This window comes from Labeo rohita, chromosome 4 (genome assembly GCF_022985175.1).
Source record: "Labeo rohita strain BAU-BD-2019 chromosome 4, IGBB_LRoh.1.0, whole genome shotgun sequence".
In the NCBI taxonomy this organism is placed as follows: Eukaryota; Metazoa; Chordata; class Actinopteri; order Cypriniformes; family Cyprinidae; genus Labeo; species Labeo rohita.
Genome location: NC_066872.1, coordinates 31,354,219 through 31,368,734, shown reverse-complemented (window position 1 = coordinate 31,368,734; position 14,516 = coordinate 31,354,219). Strand labels below are relative to the sequence as shown.

General features: G+C 40.4%; 1 protein-coding gene across 1 annotated transcript in view; it reads right to left on the bottom strand.

Moving 5' to 3' along the window:
- Nucleotides 1-14,516, bottom strand: part of bltp3b (bridge-like lipid transfer protein family member 3B) — a 42,711-nt gene that overhangs the window by 3,796 nt on the left and 24,399 nt on the right. Inside the window, 10 exon segments of the mRNA XM_051108154.1 lie at nucleotides 229-389; nucleotides 627-738; nucleotides 1,903-2,159; nucleotides 8,711-8,749; nucleotides 8,840-8,990; nucleotides 9,132-9,286; nucleotides 9,564-9,712; nucleotides 10,015-10,095; nucleotides 12,330-13,714; nucleotides 14,234-14,427. Of these exon segments, the coding sequence (XP_050964111.1) occupies nucleotides 229-389; nucleotides 627-738; nucleotides 1,903-2,159; nucleotides 8,711-8,749; nucleotides 8,840-8,990; nucleotides 9,132-9,286; nucleotides 9,564-9,712; nucleotides 10,015-10,095; nucleotides 12,330-13,714; nucleotides 14,234-14,427 (2,684 nt within the window).

The window sequence follows — 14,516 nt, the reverse complement described above, 5'->3', positions numbered from 1 at the left end:
AGGCTAGACTAATCGATTCTTGCGATTTTAAAATCAGTATCATTTTGTAAAAAAAGAGAATTGATTAAAATCAAGAAATCAATATTTTTACCCAGTCCTAGTATTTAGATCACGAACTGAAACGTTCACATAAAGCTGCAATTTCACAAGTCCAGCTTTATGTGGACGAACGCTGTGATGCATTACATCATGCAAAACTCTTCAATCATTTACATATCGCAAGTGTACCTGTTCTCTACTTGAGGGGGTGGGGCTTGTGGGTGACAGAGGTGCAGTCTGAGTGGCTTTCGGCTCACTGGCCACACCTACAGGAACTTCAGGGACAGAACTGAGCCTGCTGTCATTCACAGGCCCCGCCTTCTGAAGCTTTGAGTCCGCAGCACGCTCAGCTGTCAGAGGGGAGAGAGGGGGGGGATGCGTTTAGTACGTGCATTCCTGAGTTTTAATCCTATTTCAAAATAATTCAAAATAGAGGCAAACTTCAAAGTAAAAAAGAGGAAATGCATGCATGTGCCAGAGGGACTTAAAGGGGGGGAGGTGGGTGATGCTACAAAAAAAACAATTATAGTTTAGGAGAGAAGGAGGTAGCAGGAAGAGAAACACAGGAAGTAAGGGACATGAATAACCTCCTCCGATGCTGAATGAGCCGTCGTCTTGGCGGTGAATAAGAAGATTATGAACATGCACGGCGATGGGGGTGGCCTCGGGCTCTGATGCGTTGTCACGTGCACCGTCATCCTGATTTAAACACATATATTAGAACATGCATGCTGGTTCTGGTTTAAAACATTAGCTGTTTTGCTATCTACTATGGTATTTCACTGAAGTCAGTGCATTCTGGGATTGGAGCTCACTAGGGCTGTGTACAATTACACCTACAGTTGAAATCAAAAGTCAAAAGAGACAGAGGTATAAACTTTTGAACAGAATGAAGATGTGTACATTTTTCTTACTTTACCTAAATATGTTTTTTTAATTTAGTACTGCCCTTCAGAAGCTACAGAAGATACTTAAGAAGATACTTAAGAAGACAAAATAAGAGAAATTGACCCTGATCTTCAAATTCCAAAAGTTTTCACCCCCTAGCTCCTAATGCATTTTGTTTCGTTATGGAGCATCAGTGAACGTTTGAAAATTCTGTAGTAGTTGCATATGAGTCCCTCAGAGTGAAAAGATGGATCTTACAATCATATAGTCATTGTTGGAATGGGTTCAAATACACAGAAATGATGAAAAACCACATAATTTGTGAGACCTGAAGGATTTTTTTGAAGAACAGCGGGCAGTTTAACTGTTCAGGACAAACAAGGGACTCATGAACAACTATCACTAAAAAAAAAAAAAAAAAAAAAAAAAAAACACACCACACAGTTTGCGGATCATTTAGGAAACAGTACAGTATTAAGAATCAAGTGTATGTAAACTTTTGAACGGGGTCATTTTTATAAATTCACCTATTATTTTCTCTTGTGGACTATATGTTAACATCTTTTTTATGAAATATCTTATTCAGGTCAGTACTAAATAAAAAAAATGACATGCATTTTCTATCTTATTTTGGTAAAATAACATTTTGCAGATTCTGCAAGGTGTATGTAAACTTTTGACTTTAACTGTATATCAGGTTGATATTACTTATACAACAGTATCGTAAATAATCCAGTGCCAAAAACTACTACTGTCATGCAAAATCACGTCACATGACAGATGAAAGTGAGACCTACATCCAAAAAACACTCGTTTTAAATGTGATCCATTGGCCAAAAAAAAGAAAAAAAACCCCTCAAAATAAACAAAATTATAGTCTACAATAACTGAAAATGATTCATGTCTAATTCATGTATAATAGTGTAGTGAAAATCTGATATTGTGACAGCTCTAATGTCTTGTGTCTAAACGTACCTTCAAATTCACATGTGTATCTTTGATGGTGATCTCCATGGGAAGAACCTGGGAGGCGGAGTCATCCTCCAAGAAGAGGGCGAGGTTTCGCAATGATGTCATGAGGAAGTCAGCACTGAAGGCCTGTAGGCGGCACTGCAGGAAGCCGTTCTGTTCAGCCAGAGGAGAGTGAACCGCAGCTCCCGGGCCACTTTCGAGCCTCACCTGCACCTCTGGATTTAATAACACTGCGCTGGGCTCCGACCCTGAACTGAAGCCTATGAGAGAAAGAGAGACAAATACTGTATGAGAAATTAAGTAATATGCTAATATTATGCCTAACAGACTTTAAAAAATGTGTCATAAATTTGTTGGTTTAGAGGTTCTTAGCTTTGATTCATTCACACTGACAGATGTGCTCTTTAAGATGCAAAGAAGTCATTTTTACAAGTGTAAACTCAAAATTCTAGGTGACACGCAAGCTGCTACTGTCATAAGGCACATGTCTACTTGTCAACTTGTCAAGTGGCTTTGACACAAGACAAATGAACTAGTTCAAACACAATGAACATTTAAATGATAATATACAGTCATAACACTTATTACATGGCTTTTTGCCACATATATAATTTTAAGGACATGAAATATAGATTTTAGATAAAACTGTTTTAAAAATATAGTTGTACCTGTTTATTATTAGTATCTTATAATCGATTACATGACTGTACAATGTACAAAACAGCCATCCTGGCAAGAACAACAACACTGAAAAGGGATAGTTCACCCAAAAATGAAAATTCTGTCATTAATTACTCACCCTCACGTCGTTCCAAACCTATAAGATCTTTGTTCATCTTCGGAACACAAATTAAAATATTTTTGATGAACTCCGCAAGCTTTCTGATCCTGCATTGACAGCAACGCAACTGACAAATTCAAGGACATTGATAAAATAGTCCATGTGACATCAGTGGTTCAATCTTAATTTTATAATTTTATTATTTCTACATGAATACTTTTCGTGCACAAAGAAAACAAAAATAATGACTTTATTTAATCATTTTTTTGTCACATGCATACATAATGGTACCGTCGTGAATGTGCATCAAAGACTGATACAGAAGAGAAGAAGTTGTTGAAAAAAATCTTTTTTTTGCTATTTTTGTGCACAAAAACTATTCTTGTAGCTTCACAACATTACGGTTGAACCACTAATGTCACATGGACTATTTTAACAATGTCTTTACTACCTTTCTGGGCCTTTAATTTGTCAGTTGCGTTGCTGTCTATGCAGGCTCAGAAAGCTCTTGGATTTCATCAAGATATCTTAATTTGTGTACCGAAGATTAACGAAAGTCTTAAGGGTTTGGAACGGCATGAGGGTGTAATAATTAATGACAGAATTTTCATTTTTGGGTGAACTATCTCTTTAAATCCAACAATTTCATTTTCAACACAATCAATAACGAGACCGAGTCCATGGTGTGATACAACTGACATGAAAGAAATTCCAGCTTCAAATCCCCAAATGATTGGTCTGTTATACAGCATCTCTATTGACAACAGTCTTTATGAGGGAATAACAGACTTTGAAATGCTGCAACTCACCAATCAGAATCAAGCATTTCAGACAGTGTCATGATAACGAATGCCAAACTCAAAGATACAAGCTTACCAGGTGGGCTTGAAGGCGGGAAGAAATTATAGGGCGATAGTAGTGTTCCTGCTGCTGGATAGCCTAACGAGTCACGGCTTATTTGCATTGCATTAAACTTTCTTCAACTACACTTCCTGATGCTCTCATTGATAGTAAATGATTCCAGCTCTCTTTGTCGCTGCAGATCACTGTCAGTGTGAAGAACGCGCATTTATATTTCAGCATAGATGCCATTATACTAAATAACACATGACAATGAAGATCCACATGATGAAAACACCATCTACTCCATGTTTCTCCATGCAACACAATACGCCTTGAAACTACGAGGACATGTGGAAGTGTACACAGCCATGCAGGAAACCAATGGATCACTAATGAGTGGAAATCGAGGGCCCGCTGCACAGGCTGTGGAACCAGACGGCAAAGCAGGACACGGGAGACAGCCACCGGTCTAAAAATAGACAAATCCAAAACACTGAAACGCTGCATTTAAATTATGCATTGAATCCAAAATGTCAGCGCAACAATGCCTGCGGTAATGAATAGAAATCTCATTGAAATTCATTGAAATTTCCTACAGCAGAGGGCAGAAAGGAGACATCAAATGATATCGGAGCTCTGTGGTTCAGCGGTCCCAGAGGGTCTCGGTCCACGGTATCTACTATACTTCTCTGGCTGCCCTACATGTACTTCTTTTCGAGAAGCGTCAGCTCTGAAACTGAGACTGCATTAACATCCTCACCTCCTCTGCCCGGAATAGAGAGAAAAGCACCTAACGCAGATGCTCATTCAGCAGAACTGTTAAATAAGAGATATAACAGAGAGTAAAGAAAAGGGGAGACAGAACCAAGAACCTCCAGAGCTCAAATTGCTGAATAAAGCTGGTATTTATGTTTTCTTTGGGCACAAAATGTATTCTTATAGCTTCATAAAATTACGATTGAACCACTAATGTCACATGGACTATTAACAATGTCCTTACTACCTTTCTGAGCCTTGAATGTGCCAGAATGTGCAGGATCAAAAAGCTCTCGGATTTCATCAAAAATATCTTCGTTTGTGTTCTGAAGATGAATGTAGGTCATACAGGTTTGGAACGACATGAGGGTTACACTTCAGTTTTCATTTTTGGGTGAACTATCCCTTTAAATTTTGTAGAAAAAGACAAGGGTGGCTCTAGAGTTTTGTCCATGTGCATAAAGTTTACTTTCTTGCTTCTGAAAGGAGAGTTAAAACTGTTGCACTTCACACATTCAACAACCTGTGTTAATATGATCTAGTTAGAAAGGCTTAGACTCCATTACAAGAAAAGGAAGTGATTTGATCACCGGTATTCCTGTCATTCCTTAAGTCTAACTTCTTGATTAATCCTTGAACAGTTGTGAACAAAACAAGCAAACTCAGCACTTTCTCTTTGCTCTAGTGAAGACACAGAAGAAGAGCAAAGATATTGCAGGAGGAAAGTGAATGAGTGAGAATAACTGAAAATACAGCACATGGGAGCAGGTGAGAGAAAGATACAGAAAACCGACTGAAAAACAGAGGCTAGCAGAATCAGTCAAGAGAAACTGAGCAGAGAAAAGCCTAGAGATTAATCCTTGGAGAGGAAAGAGGCAGTGCTCTGAAACAGCCCAGATAGATGAGAGGCTGTAGGTGTGTTTTATGTGTGTACAAAGTCTCCTGAACCAGCAGTTCTGCTACTGCAGAACCCAGTGGTCTGTGACAGTAGAGAAACGACAACACAATACCAGAGCAGCTATAGGGGAGAGACAGAGATAGAGAGAGGAGGTGGAAAGCAAAAAGCTGGGACCAGTGAACGAGAAAAATGCTCCATTACAATTCACACAACACAGCACACACAAATCTACCATGCTGCTTCAAAAAACTCTTATTTACATTAACAGTACTCATCCACCAGCTGACTAAATGTTTGTTGAAGGGGTTATTTAGAAGCACAACTTCTTAGAGAGGATTGTAGGGCATTGAAAGCATGATGTGCTTTAGCATAGTGTCAAACAGACAGTCAAACTCTTTCCAATAAGCTGCTTCTCTAAAACATACCTTTAAAGGAGAAGCTAGACAAGATGAGCATTTGATGGTTAAAAAGTATATAAATTGCCAATTTTTAGAAAATAACCAATCTTTTTACTAGATAAGACCATTCTTCCATGTCTGGGATCGTTTGGAGCCCTTCGAAGCTGCATTTAAACTGCATTTTGGAAGTTCAAAATCGAGGGCACCATAGAAGTCCATTATATGGAGAGAAAGCCTGAAATGTTTTCCTCAAAAATTTAAGAATAATTTCTTTACAGCTACGGAAAGAAAGACATGAACATCTTGGATGACAAGGGGGTGAGTAAATATCTGTAAATTTTTGTTCTGCAGGTGAAAATACTGCTACTGAAAACACTGAAGCTAAATTTTAAACTGAAGCTTAATAATGCTAATATTAAAAAAAAAAAAAAAAAAAACATCAATTCACTGGTTGTGTAACAAATCTAGCACTAAACACTAATTAACAGAATTATTGTTAAACAAAACCAATTGTTAAAGGTGTCATGAACTGAGAAATCAAAAGACATACAGGAGGTCATTGTACTATTAAAACATCTTGTAAGTTTAACAACTCAAAACTTTTACATTTACATTTATGGGCTTTTTACACCTTTACTGTGAGAGGACAGTGGAGAGCTGACAGGAAAGTACTGGGAGGAGAGAGGGAAGCAGGATCGGCAAAAGATCTCGAGGCGGGATTCGAACTCGGGTCGCCCTGAGTGCAGTTATGCTACATGTCAAAAACGTTCTCATTAGTCTAAAAACAGCTCATATTGAAGCCAATCTGACAAATATGCCACTTTATGACATAATAGTGTGACTAAACACTGCCTCCACAGAAAAAGCCCCTCCCACTCATTCGTGCATGTAGTGTAAATAACGAGAGGGGCAAACACAGGTCTACGCAGAAACCAACTATAAAGATGTCTCCAAATGCAACAAGACACTGTGCAGTGCCAAGATGTGGAAAAACAGTCTTTGGATCGCTTTCCTTTTAATCCCAACATTAGGAAAGAGTGGATAAGGGCTGCTTTCGACTATAGATTTTTCTGGTCGACTAGTAGCTGTTCATTTTAAGCATTAGTCGACTAATCACATGTTTATTAATAAACCATTTAAATCATAATAACGAGCCTTTAATTGCCTACATAGCCTAATAAGCACTCAAGCGCACACATAATGCTTGCCACAGCACAGCGGCAGAAGTAATGATTATGAATGTGTCAGGGAAAAACAGCAAGGAGGCTGCATTAACTTAATAATTTATTGATAAACTTAGTGTTTCCAGCTTAAGAGATGAAAAGGACTACTGACTTAGTAGTGGATGTGCCTGTTTCATACGGATTTCATAATCTGAGAATATTTGTTTTTCATTTGATTTTGTTCATTTAAAAGTAGACAAATATTTTTTTCATGTCTGTAAGGCAAGAATACACAGAGACCAAGATGGCAGAAAGTACATCTTGTTTTCTCTCATTATTTTACAAAAGCACTATGTTTTGTTGTTATTGTAGAGTCTTTAGAGATTCAAAAGATGTATTACTCTTATCTGTATGACCAAAAATAACGGAGTATTTTAAGAGGAAGTGACCGCACCGGCGCCATGCAGTGAGCGCATTACTATTCGGCTTCCACACTCTGCACAGAGACTTGAATAGCGCATATTTTTCGGTTAAGATTAGATTGAGCGACCATGTAAACCTGGTACTACTTACACTTTTTAGATAATAAGCCATATTTGATGTTGATGAATAATAGGCGAGCATTTGGATCTCCTGCCCAATGTACTGTATTATCACCTCTAAAGGTTAGTCGACTATTAGTGGGCAGGCCTAGAGTGGATGAGCCTTGTCAGTAAGAACTTGGCCTTTTACTAAATTAATTTTACTGCAGATTTGTTTACAAACACAATTCAAAGCAGGATTTTCAGAAAATTGAAACTATAAGACAATGCTGTGCCGACTATAATCCGTGCGAGTAACTCTTTTTATTACCTGCTCACTATTGCTTCGTCTGTTATTACAGATCCTTTGATATGTATCTCTTTACGTGTTTTTTGACCTAAATCAAAGCAGCGTCCATCTAGTAATGTAGGCTGTCAAACATACACAACTGTTAGCCAATCACAGCAGCCAATCATTGCACTTATGTCCTAGTCTACAATCCATCACACCTATTCAAACAGACTGTTCTGACGAGGGGAGTCAAAAACAGGACAGAAAATAGCCTATTACTTCTAAATGATGTTTTTTTAATGTAAAAATCTTGATAACATTATAAGTAGACCTCAAAAAAAAGTACAAAAAAGGCAGTTTATGACCTCTTTAATACTAATAATGTTCACATTATTATAAATAATTAATAATGCTCATTTTTATGAGGACTAATATAGTTTATATGATAGATGCTCAGCCTATTAGCATCTTTCTCCACTGACAAACAAAATTTCCATTCTACATTAAGGTTTCTTTAAGACTAATTAAAAATTAGTCCACGACTAGTCGTTTATAAAAATATATCAGTATGCTACCGTTCAAAAGTTTGAGGTCAGTAATTTTAATGCTTTTTTTTTTTTAAAGCAAATATCAAAAAGGTGCATTAAACTGATCAACACTGACAATAAAAACATGTACAATGTTAAAAAGAATAAATGTACTTATAAAGGCTATTCTTTTTTACGGTTTCCACAAAAATATTAAGCAGCACAGCTATTTTCAACACTGATAGTTATATAAAAATGTTCCTTTTAGAATGATTTCTGAAGGATCATGTGACACTGAAGACTGGAGTAACGGCTGCAGAAAATACAGCTTTGCATCACAGGAATAGTTTTAAAATACATAGAAAAAAGAATGGAAGCAGTTATTTTAAATTGTAATAATATTTCACAATATCACTATTTTACTGTATTTACGATCAAATAAATGCAGCTTAGGTGAGCACAGAGAGCTCAAACTTTTGAAGAGCAGTGTTCAAACTAAACACAGCAAGTGTTGACAGAGTGATCACACAACACAACTTAGACTCATGCAAACTCACAGACAGCATCTACACTCACAAACATGCGCATAAACGCACACTATGCAAACATATGAAGATACACACTTAAAGTACCTTCACCACTTTGAGCGACTGATGCTGTAGACACTAAACCTGAAGAAACGTAAACAGCAAGTATTTATCAGATGTAACAGTGACACACGCGCACACACACACACAAACACAGGTGTCAATCAGTCTTACCCAGGCTGCGGTTGCTAAGATACTGCCGCAAACTGACGTTGCCGAGCTGGTTGGGTCGGATACGTCCTACCTCCAGAGCAACTGCTGTATCATCACCCTTCAGATCCAGAGAACAGCAGACCGAGTGAATCTTCAAAACCAGCACCGACACCTGCGAAAGGATAAAATACAGATATTATATACATAGATGCATCATCACATCACATATTTATTTTAAAATTAACCTTCAGCAACCAAGCTGAGAGTGATGGAAAAAAAGGAAATAAGAAAATAAGAAAGTAAGAGAAATTACAAGGTCTTTAGTGTGTTCGTCTATGCTCTGTGAGGCAGTGCTGATGGCGTCAGGTGACTGGGCCTCATCTGCCTCCTGAGCGAGAGTCACATTAGTCCCTTCTGTGGAAATCTGTTCATTTAGAACCTCCTTAAAGCCAGAGATTGATACATCATCTGTAACAAAAAATAAACAACAGCACATCAAAAGCCATATTCAGTAACATAGAACACATATAAAAATAAACGAGAATTTTTCCATCACATTTGGGCCTGATTAAGACTGTGCTAAATTGTATCAAGAAATAGTCAGTATTGCTTCATCATTGAAACAAAAATAGCACAAAAAATAGATGTTACAATACCGCCCCCTTGTGGTCAGAAACATAATACAGCTTATGCATAAAAGAAAACACATACGCAAGTAGAACAAGGTGTTTGAGAGTGCATGTACCTCTTTCCAGCAGGCTGTAGTTGTCACAGTCCTCTAGTAAGTAGCTGTCTATGGAAAGATCATCCAGAGACTGTAGTGAAGGGCTTTTCTTCATGTTCTTAAAGGACACTGAGAAACTTGACTGCGACTTGCCCTGCATCAAACGACCACTGCAGAGTACATGTACAAAAGTAGAAAAAAGTGAGTATGAGTGTATGAGCATGTCAGTGCAAACATAAATGACACTAAGAAGGAAAATAAAAACCACCAAGAGCGAAACAAAAGAGTTTTGGCAAAATCAAAACACCATTTAGAGACAGAGTCGGCAAACTCTGCGCACGTCCACAGTCCTACACATAACACTACGAGGGACAAGCTAGTGTGAAATGATCACGATCACGATACCACAGTTTTCTCCACAAACATTCACGCATACACAGATGGGCACAGAGTCCTAAAGAGGGTGTCTTACATGTTGGACATGGAATATAAGGAGGTAGACCTGCTGTGCGTGGAAGTTAAGAGGTCAGAGACCACTGATAAACTGCCTTTCCTTCGGAAGAGAGAAATTGAACAAACACACACACCCAGAGATCACATTCAGAGCAAGGAAGCAGTTGTGCAATGGGTTTTACTCCCAAATGCACGCACATATACTGTCAAAACATTCAATGCCATTATTTCTGCATTGGTCCCATCTACATTCACCCATAGTTCACCTAAAAATGAAAATTCTGGCATTAATTGCTCACCCTCAGGTCGTTCCAAATCTGTAAGGCCTTTGTTTATTTTCAGAACACAATTAGATATTTTTGATGAAATCCAAAAGCTTTCTGACCCTACATAGAGAGCAATGCAATGCGTGTCAGTCTTTGATGTGCATTCACAAGAGTACCTCGACACAATGTCTTACAGGTTTGGAAGACATGAGGGTGAGTATTTAATGAAAGAATTTTCATTTTTGGGTGAACTATCCCTTTAAATTTACAAAACTCACAATCTTGGTATTTAGCTCACTTCAGCATGCACCCTGTCCCAGTTGATGCGGATTTGCAAAGTAATGGCTAGATCAGGGATTTACAACCCTGGAGAGTTTAGCTCCAACCTTAATCAAACACACTGGAAAAAAAAAAAAAAAAAAAAAAAAAAGTCTTCAGGACTACCTAAAAATTACAATTAGGGCTGGAGCTAAACACCACAGGACAGTGGAACCTAGAGCAGTGTTGGCCACCCCTGGGCTTGATAGTATCCCTCATGCTAAGCATCTGCTGCTACTAAGGGTGTAAGGTTAAGGTTATATTTAGGGAAGGGTTGTCCTGCTCCTGAAGGAATACCTTCCAGCAGAGTTTAGCTCCAAACTTTAACACAATTGTCTTGACATTTCTAACAATCCTGAAGACGTTGATTAACTGGTTTGGGTGTGTTTAATTAGGGATGGAACTAATTCTGCAGGAAGGTGTCCTTCTAGAACTAGACTGGGTTAGGGTGAATTTCACAGAGTTTCAAGGGTTACTATCTAGTCTAGGGATCTCCTGCTCCTAGAGGAATACCTTCCAGCAGAGTGTAGCTCTGCCTCCACATTTCTAGTAATCATAAAGACCTTGATCAACTGGTTTGGATGTGTTTAATTATGGTTGGAGCTCGTTCTGCAGGAAGGTGTCCTTTCAGGACTAGACAAAGTTAAGGTGAATTTCAAAGAGTTACAAGGGTTACTATCTAGTCCAGGGATCTTCTACTCCTGGAGGAATACCTTTCAGCAGAGTTTAGCTTCAGCCTTTTCCAACACAACTGCCTCTATGTTTTTAGTAATCCTGAAGACCTAGATTAACTGGTCTGGGTGTGTTTAATTAGGGATGGAACTAATTCTGCAGGAAGGTTTCCTTCCAGGACTAGACTGGGTTAAAGCCAAGACTAGTCTGGATTAGGGTGAATTTCAAAGGTTTCAAGGGTCACTATCTAGTCCAGGGATCTCTAACCCTGCTGCTGGAGAACTGTTGTCCTGCAAACTTCAGTTCCAACCCAGCTCCAAAATACCAGCCTGTAATTATCAAGTAACCCTGAACGCCTGGATTAGCTGGTTCAGGTGTTTTTGAATTGTGGTTGGAGCTGAAATCTGTAGGATGGTAGCCTTCCAGGAGCAGGGTTGGTGACCCCTGATCTAGTCCAAGGGTAGCCAACCCTGGTCCTGGAGGGCTATCTTCCTCTAGAGCAGGGGTGCCCAAACTCGGTCCTGGAGGGCCAGTGCCCTGCAAAGTTTAGCTCCAACCCCAATTAGACACACCTGAACCAGCTAACCAAGCTCTTACTAGGCATACTAGAAACTTCCCAGCAGGTGTGTTGAGGCAAGCTGGATCTAAACCGACCCTCCAGGACCGAGTTTGGGCACCCTCCAACTAAATCAAATACACTGTGAACCAGCCAGGTGCTCATTATGACTTAAACATTACAGGGCTGGAACTGAAGTTTGTAGGAAGGTAGCCCTCCAGGAGCAGGGTTGGCTAACCTCTGACTGTCTAGCCCACAATAGTGTAGATTGTCCTAATTCTCACTTTCTGGTTTAACAAGATTCCCATACCCTCATAACCCATGATCCACCCTTTAATGTAGGTTTTGTCAACTATCCAATGCTCCGTGCAACATTATGTCACTCTAAGGTGGAGCGCAAAGGCTTATGTCAGCATTTGGGACAGGGTCATGCAGCTCTACTTCCACTATCAATTTCCGAAAACAAAGCTTGGATTACACTGTTGTAGACAGCGTGTTTTAAACACTTAAACACAGCAATACCTGGACATGGACTGAGGTAGCTTGCCTCCCTGACTCTTGTCGTTCCATTCCCTCGTGGAGTTGTCGGACATGGGATCTACTACCATGGTTCCACCTTGTGAGGGTTCACTCTGCTGCCCTTTGGCTTCAGTTCTATTGCCCTCCCCATTGGGAGATCCTTCTCTCAAGTCCTTCTTCTCCTCGGACGGCACCTTCCCTCCAGATGCAACACTACTCCTCTCATCCATAGATGCCTTTCTCAGAGCATTAGACGGGGATGAGGAAGGAAGGAGAGGAGACGCACTAACTGCATGAGTCCCTTCACAAAGGAGCTGATCCACATTTCGAGTACCCTCACCTGCAGCCGAGGGTCTTTCGTGCCCCTCGCTCACCTCACTCCCGGCTTCAAGAGTGGCCCTGCTTTCTGAAGGGGATACGTCTGAGTCCAACGGGCTGGTGTTCAAATCTGGTTGGGGAATGGGCTTTAGGAGAAGTGCAACTTCTGCACTTTTCATGAGTACACCCACACAGGCACTAAAGGGTTGTGTGGGACCCTGGCGCTTGGAGCCGTACTGCTCCACATCTTGCTGTAAAGTGCGCTGCAGAGATTTCACAGCATTTTGCAGTCTGAGCAGGAACACATACTGCCCATGGCTCACCTGAGCACTCAGGTGCTTCTGAACGTGCACTAGCACCTGCAAGTCTACTTCACTGGACGAGGATGAAGATGAGGAATCAAGGGAAACAGACGAAGAGGAGCTGCTGAATAGGCCATCCAGAGAGTGTGGTTTGTGGAGGCCGTTGCTTGGCGTGTTGCTGGGAGATGCATCAGTGCTGTAGTACTCCTTCAGAAGCTTCTTTCTCTGTAGACGATTGGCTATCTCCGCTGACTCACTGCGAGGCAACATGCCTGACCCTACGCCCGCTCTGAGCCTGTTGTGGTGCTGACTGTATCGGGCGGGGTGGCATACCCAAAGTGTCAGAGGGAAGGAGTCCACGCAAGGTGTCGGGCGACCTCGCCCACTGCGTGAGCCCTCATAGTCCACCCAAAACTGGGAGAAGTGTACGGCCCACAAGTCAGTGGCTGCTGGTGTTTTGAGGGCATTGCTGGAGAGAGATGGCGGAGCAAGGCCCCGGTACACATCATGAACGCGTGTGTCCTGCTCATGAGCGTGCCGCTGGAAGACAGAATGCAGCACGGAGAAGGAGTTTTGGGCACGGGGGAAGGAGGAAGAGAGGGAGGTGAAGAAGGGTTGCTCCTGGAAGGCCTGCAAGAGGGCTTCCAGACTGGACCGAGTACATCCGGAAGAGTGACGTGTGTTAGTGGCTACCATCTCTGAGGTCTGAACTGACACAGAGCGGGGCTGGTCAGGCTGAGTCTTCTCCTGGTCTGCAGGGATCACCAGCTACAAACATGCAAACATAGAGTTATGTATTAAACTACAAAAAGATGAAACAAAACATGCACAATAAGGTTCCTCAAATCCAGACCTGGAAGGCCACTGCCCTGCAGTTTAGTTCACAGGAATAGTTTACTTCCAGAATAAAAATTTCCTGATTTACTCACCCCCATGTCAACCAAGATGTTCATGTCTTTCTTCAGTCAAAAAGAAATTAAGGTTTTTGAGGAAAACATTCCAGTATTTTTCTAAATATTGTGGACTTCAATGTGAGCCAATGGCTCTAAATTGCAGCCCTTTGAAGCTGCAATGAAACTGCAATTTGGACCTTCAACCTGTTGATCCCCACTGAAGTCCACTATATGGAGAAAAATCCTGGAATGTTTTCCTCAAAAATCTTATTTTCTTTTTGACTGAAGAAAGACAAACATTAACATCTTGGATGACATGGAGGTGAGTACGTTATCAGGAAAATTTTATTCTGGGAGTGAACTAATCTTTTAAGTGAATGTAAGAAAGAACTACCTTTAGCATGAGTCCATCCACTCTGATATCTACATGCTCCTCTGGCTTCTGCGAGTCATCGAGTTTGTACAGCTCCATAAATTGTTCTAAGCTCTGACGAAGGTCTAGCGCAAACAGATTGAGCCAAACCAGACTCCGTGAGTCAAGCACCAGTTGTAGTGCATTCAACTGCACGTACAAGTTGGGACAAGGGACTGCAGATAAAGAGTTTATTCGTGTCAATTCTGAGAATGCTTGAGTAGAACTGATATTAAGTGTCTATTCTGATTTTGCCAGCATTTAT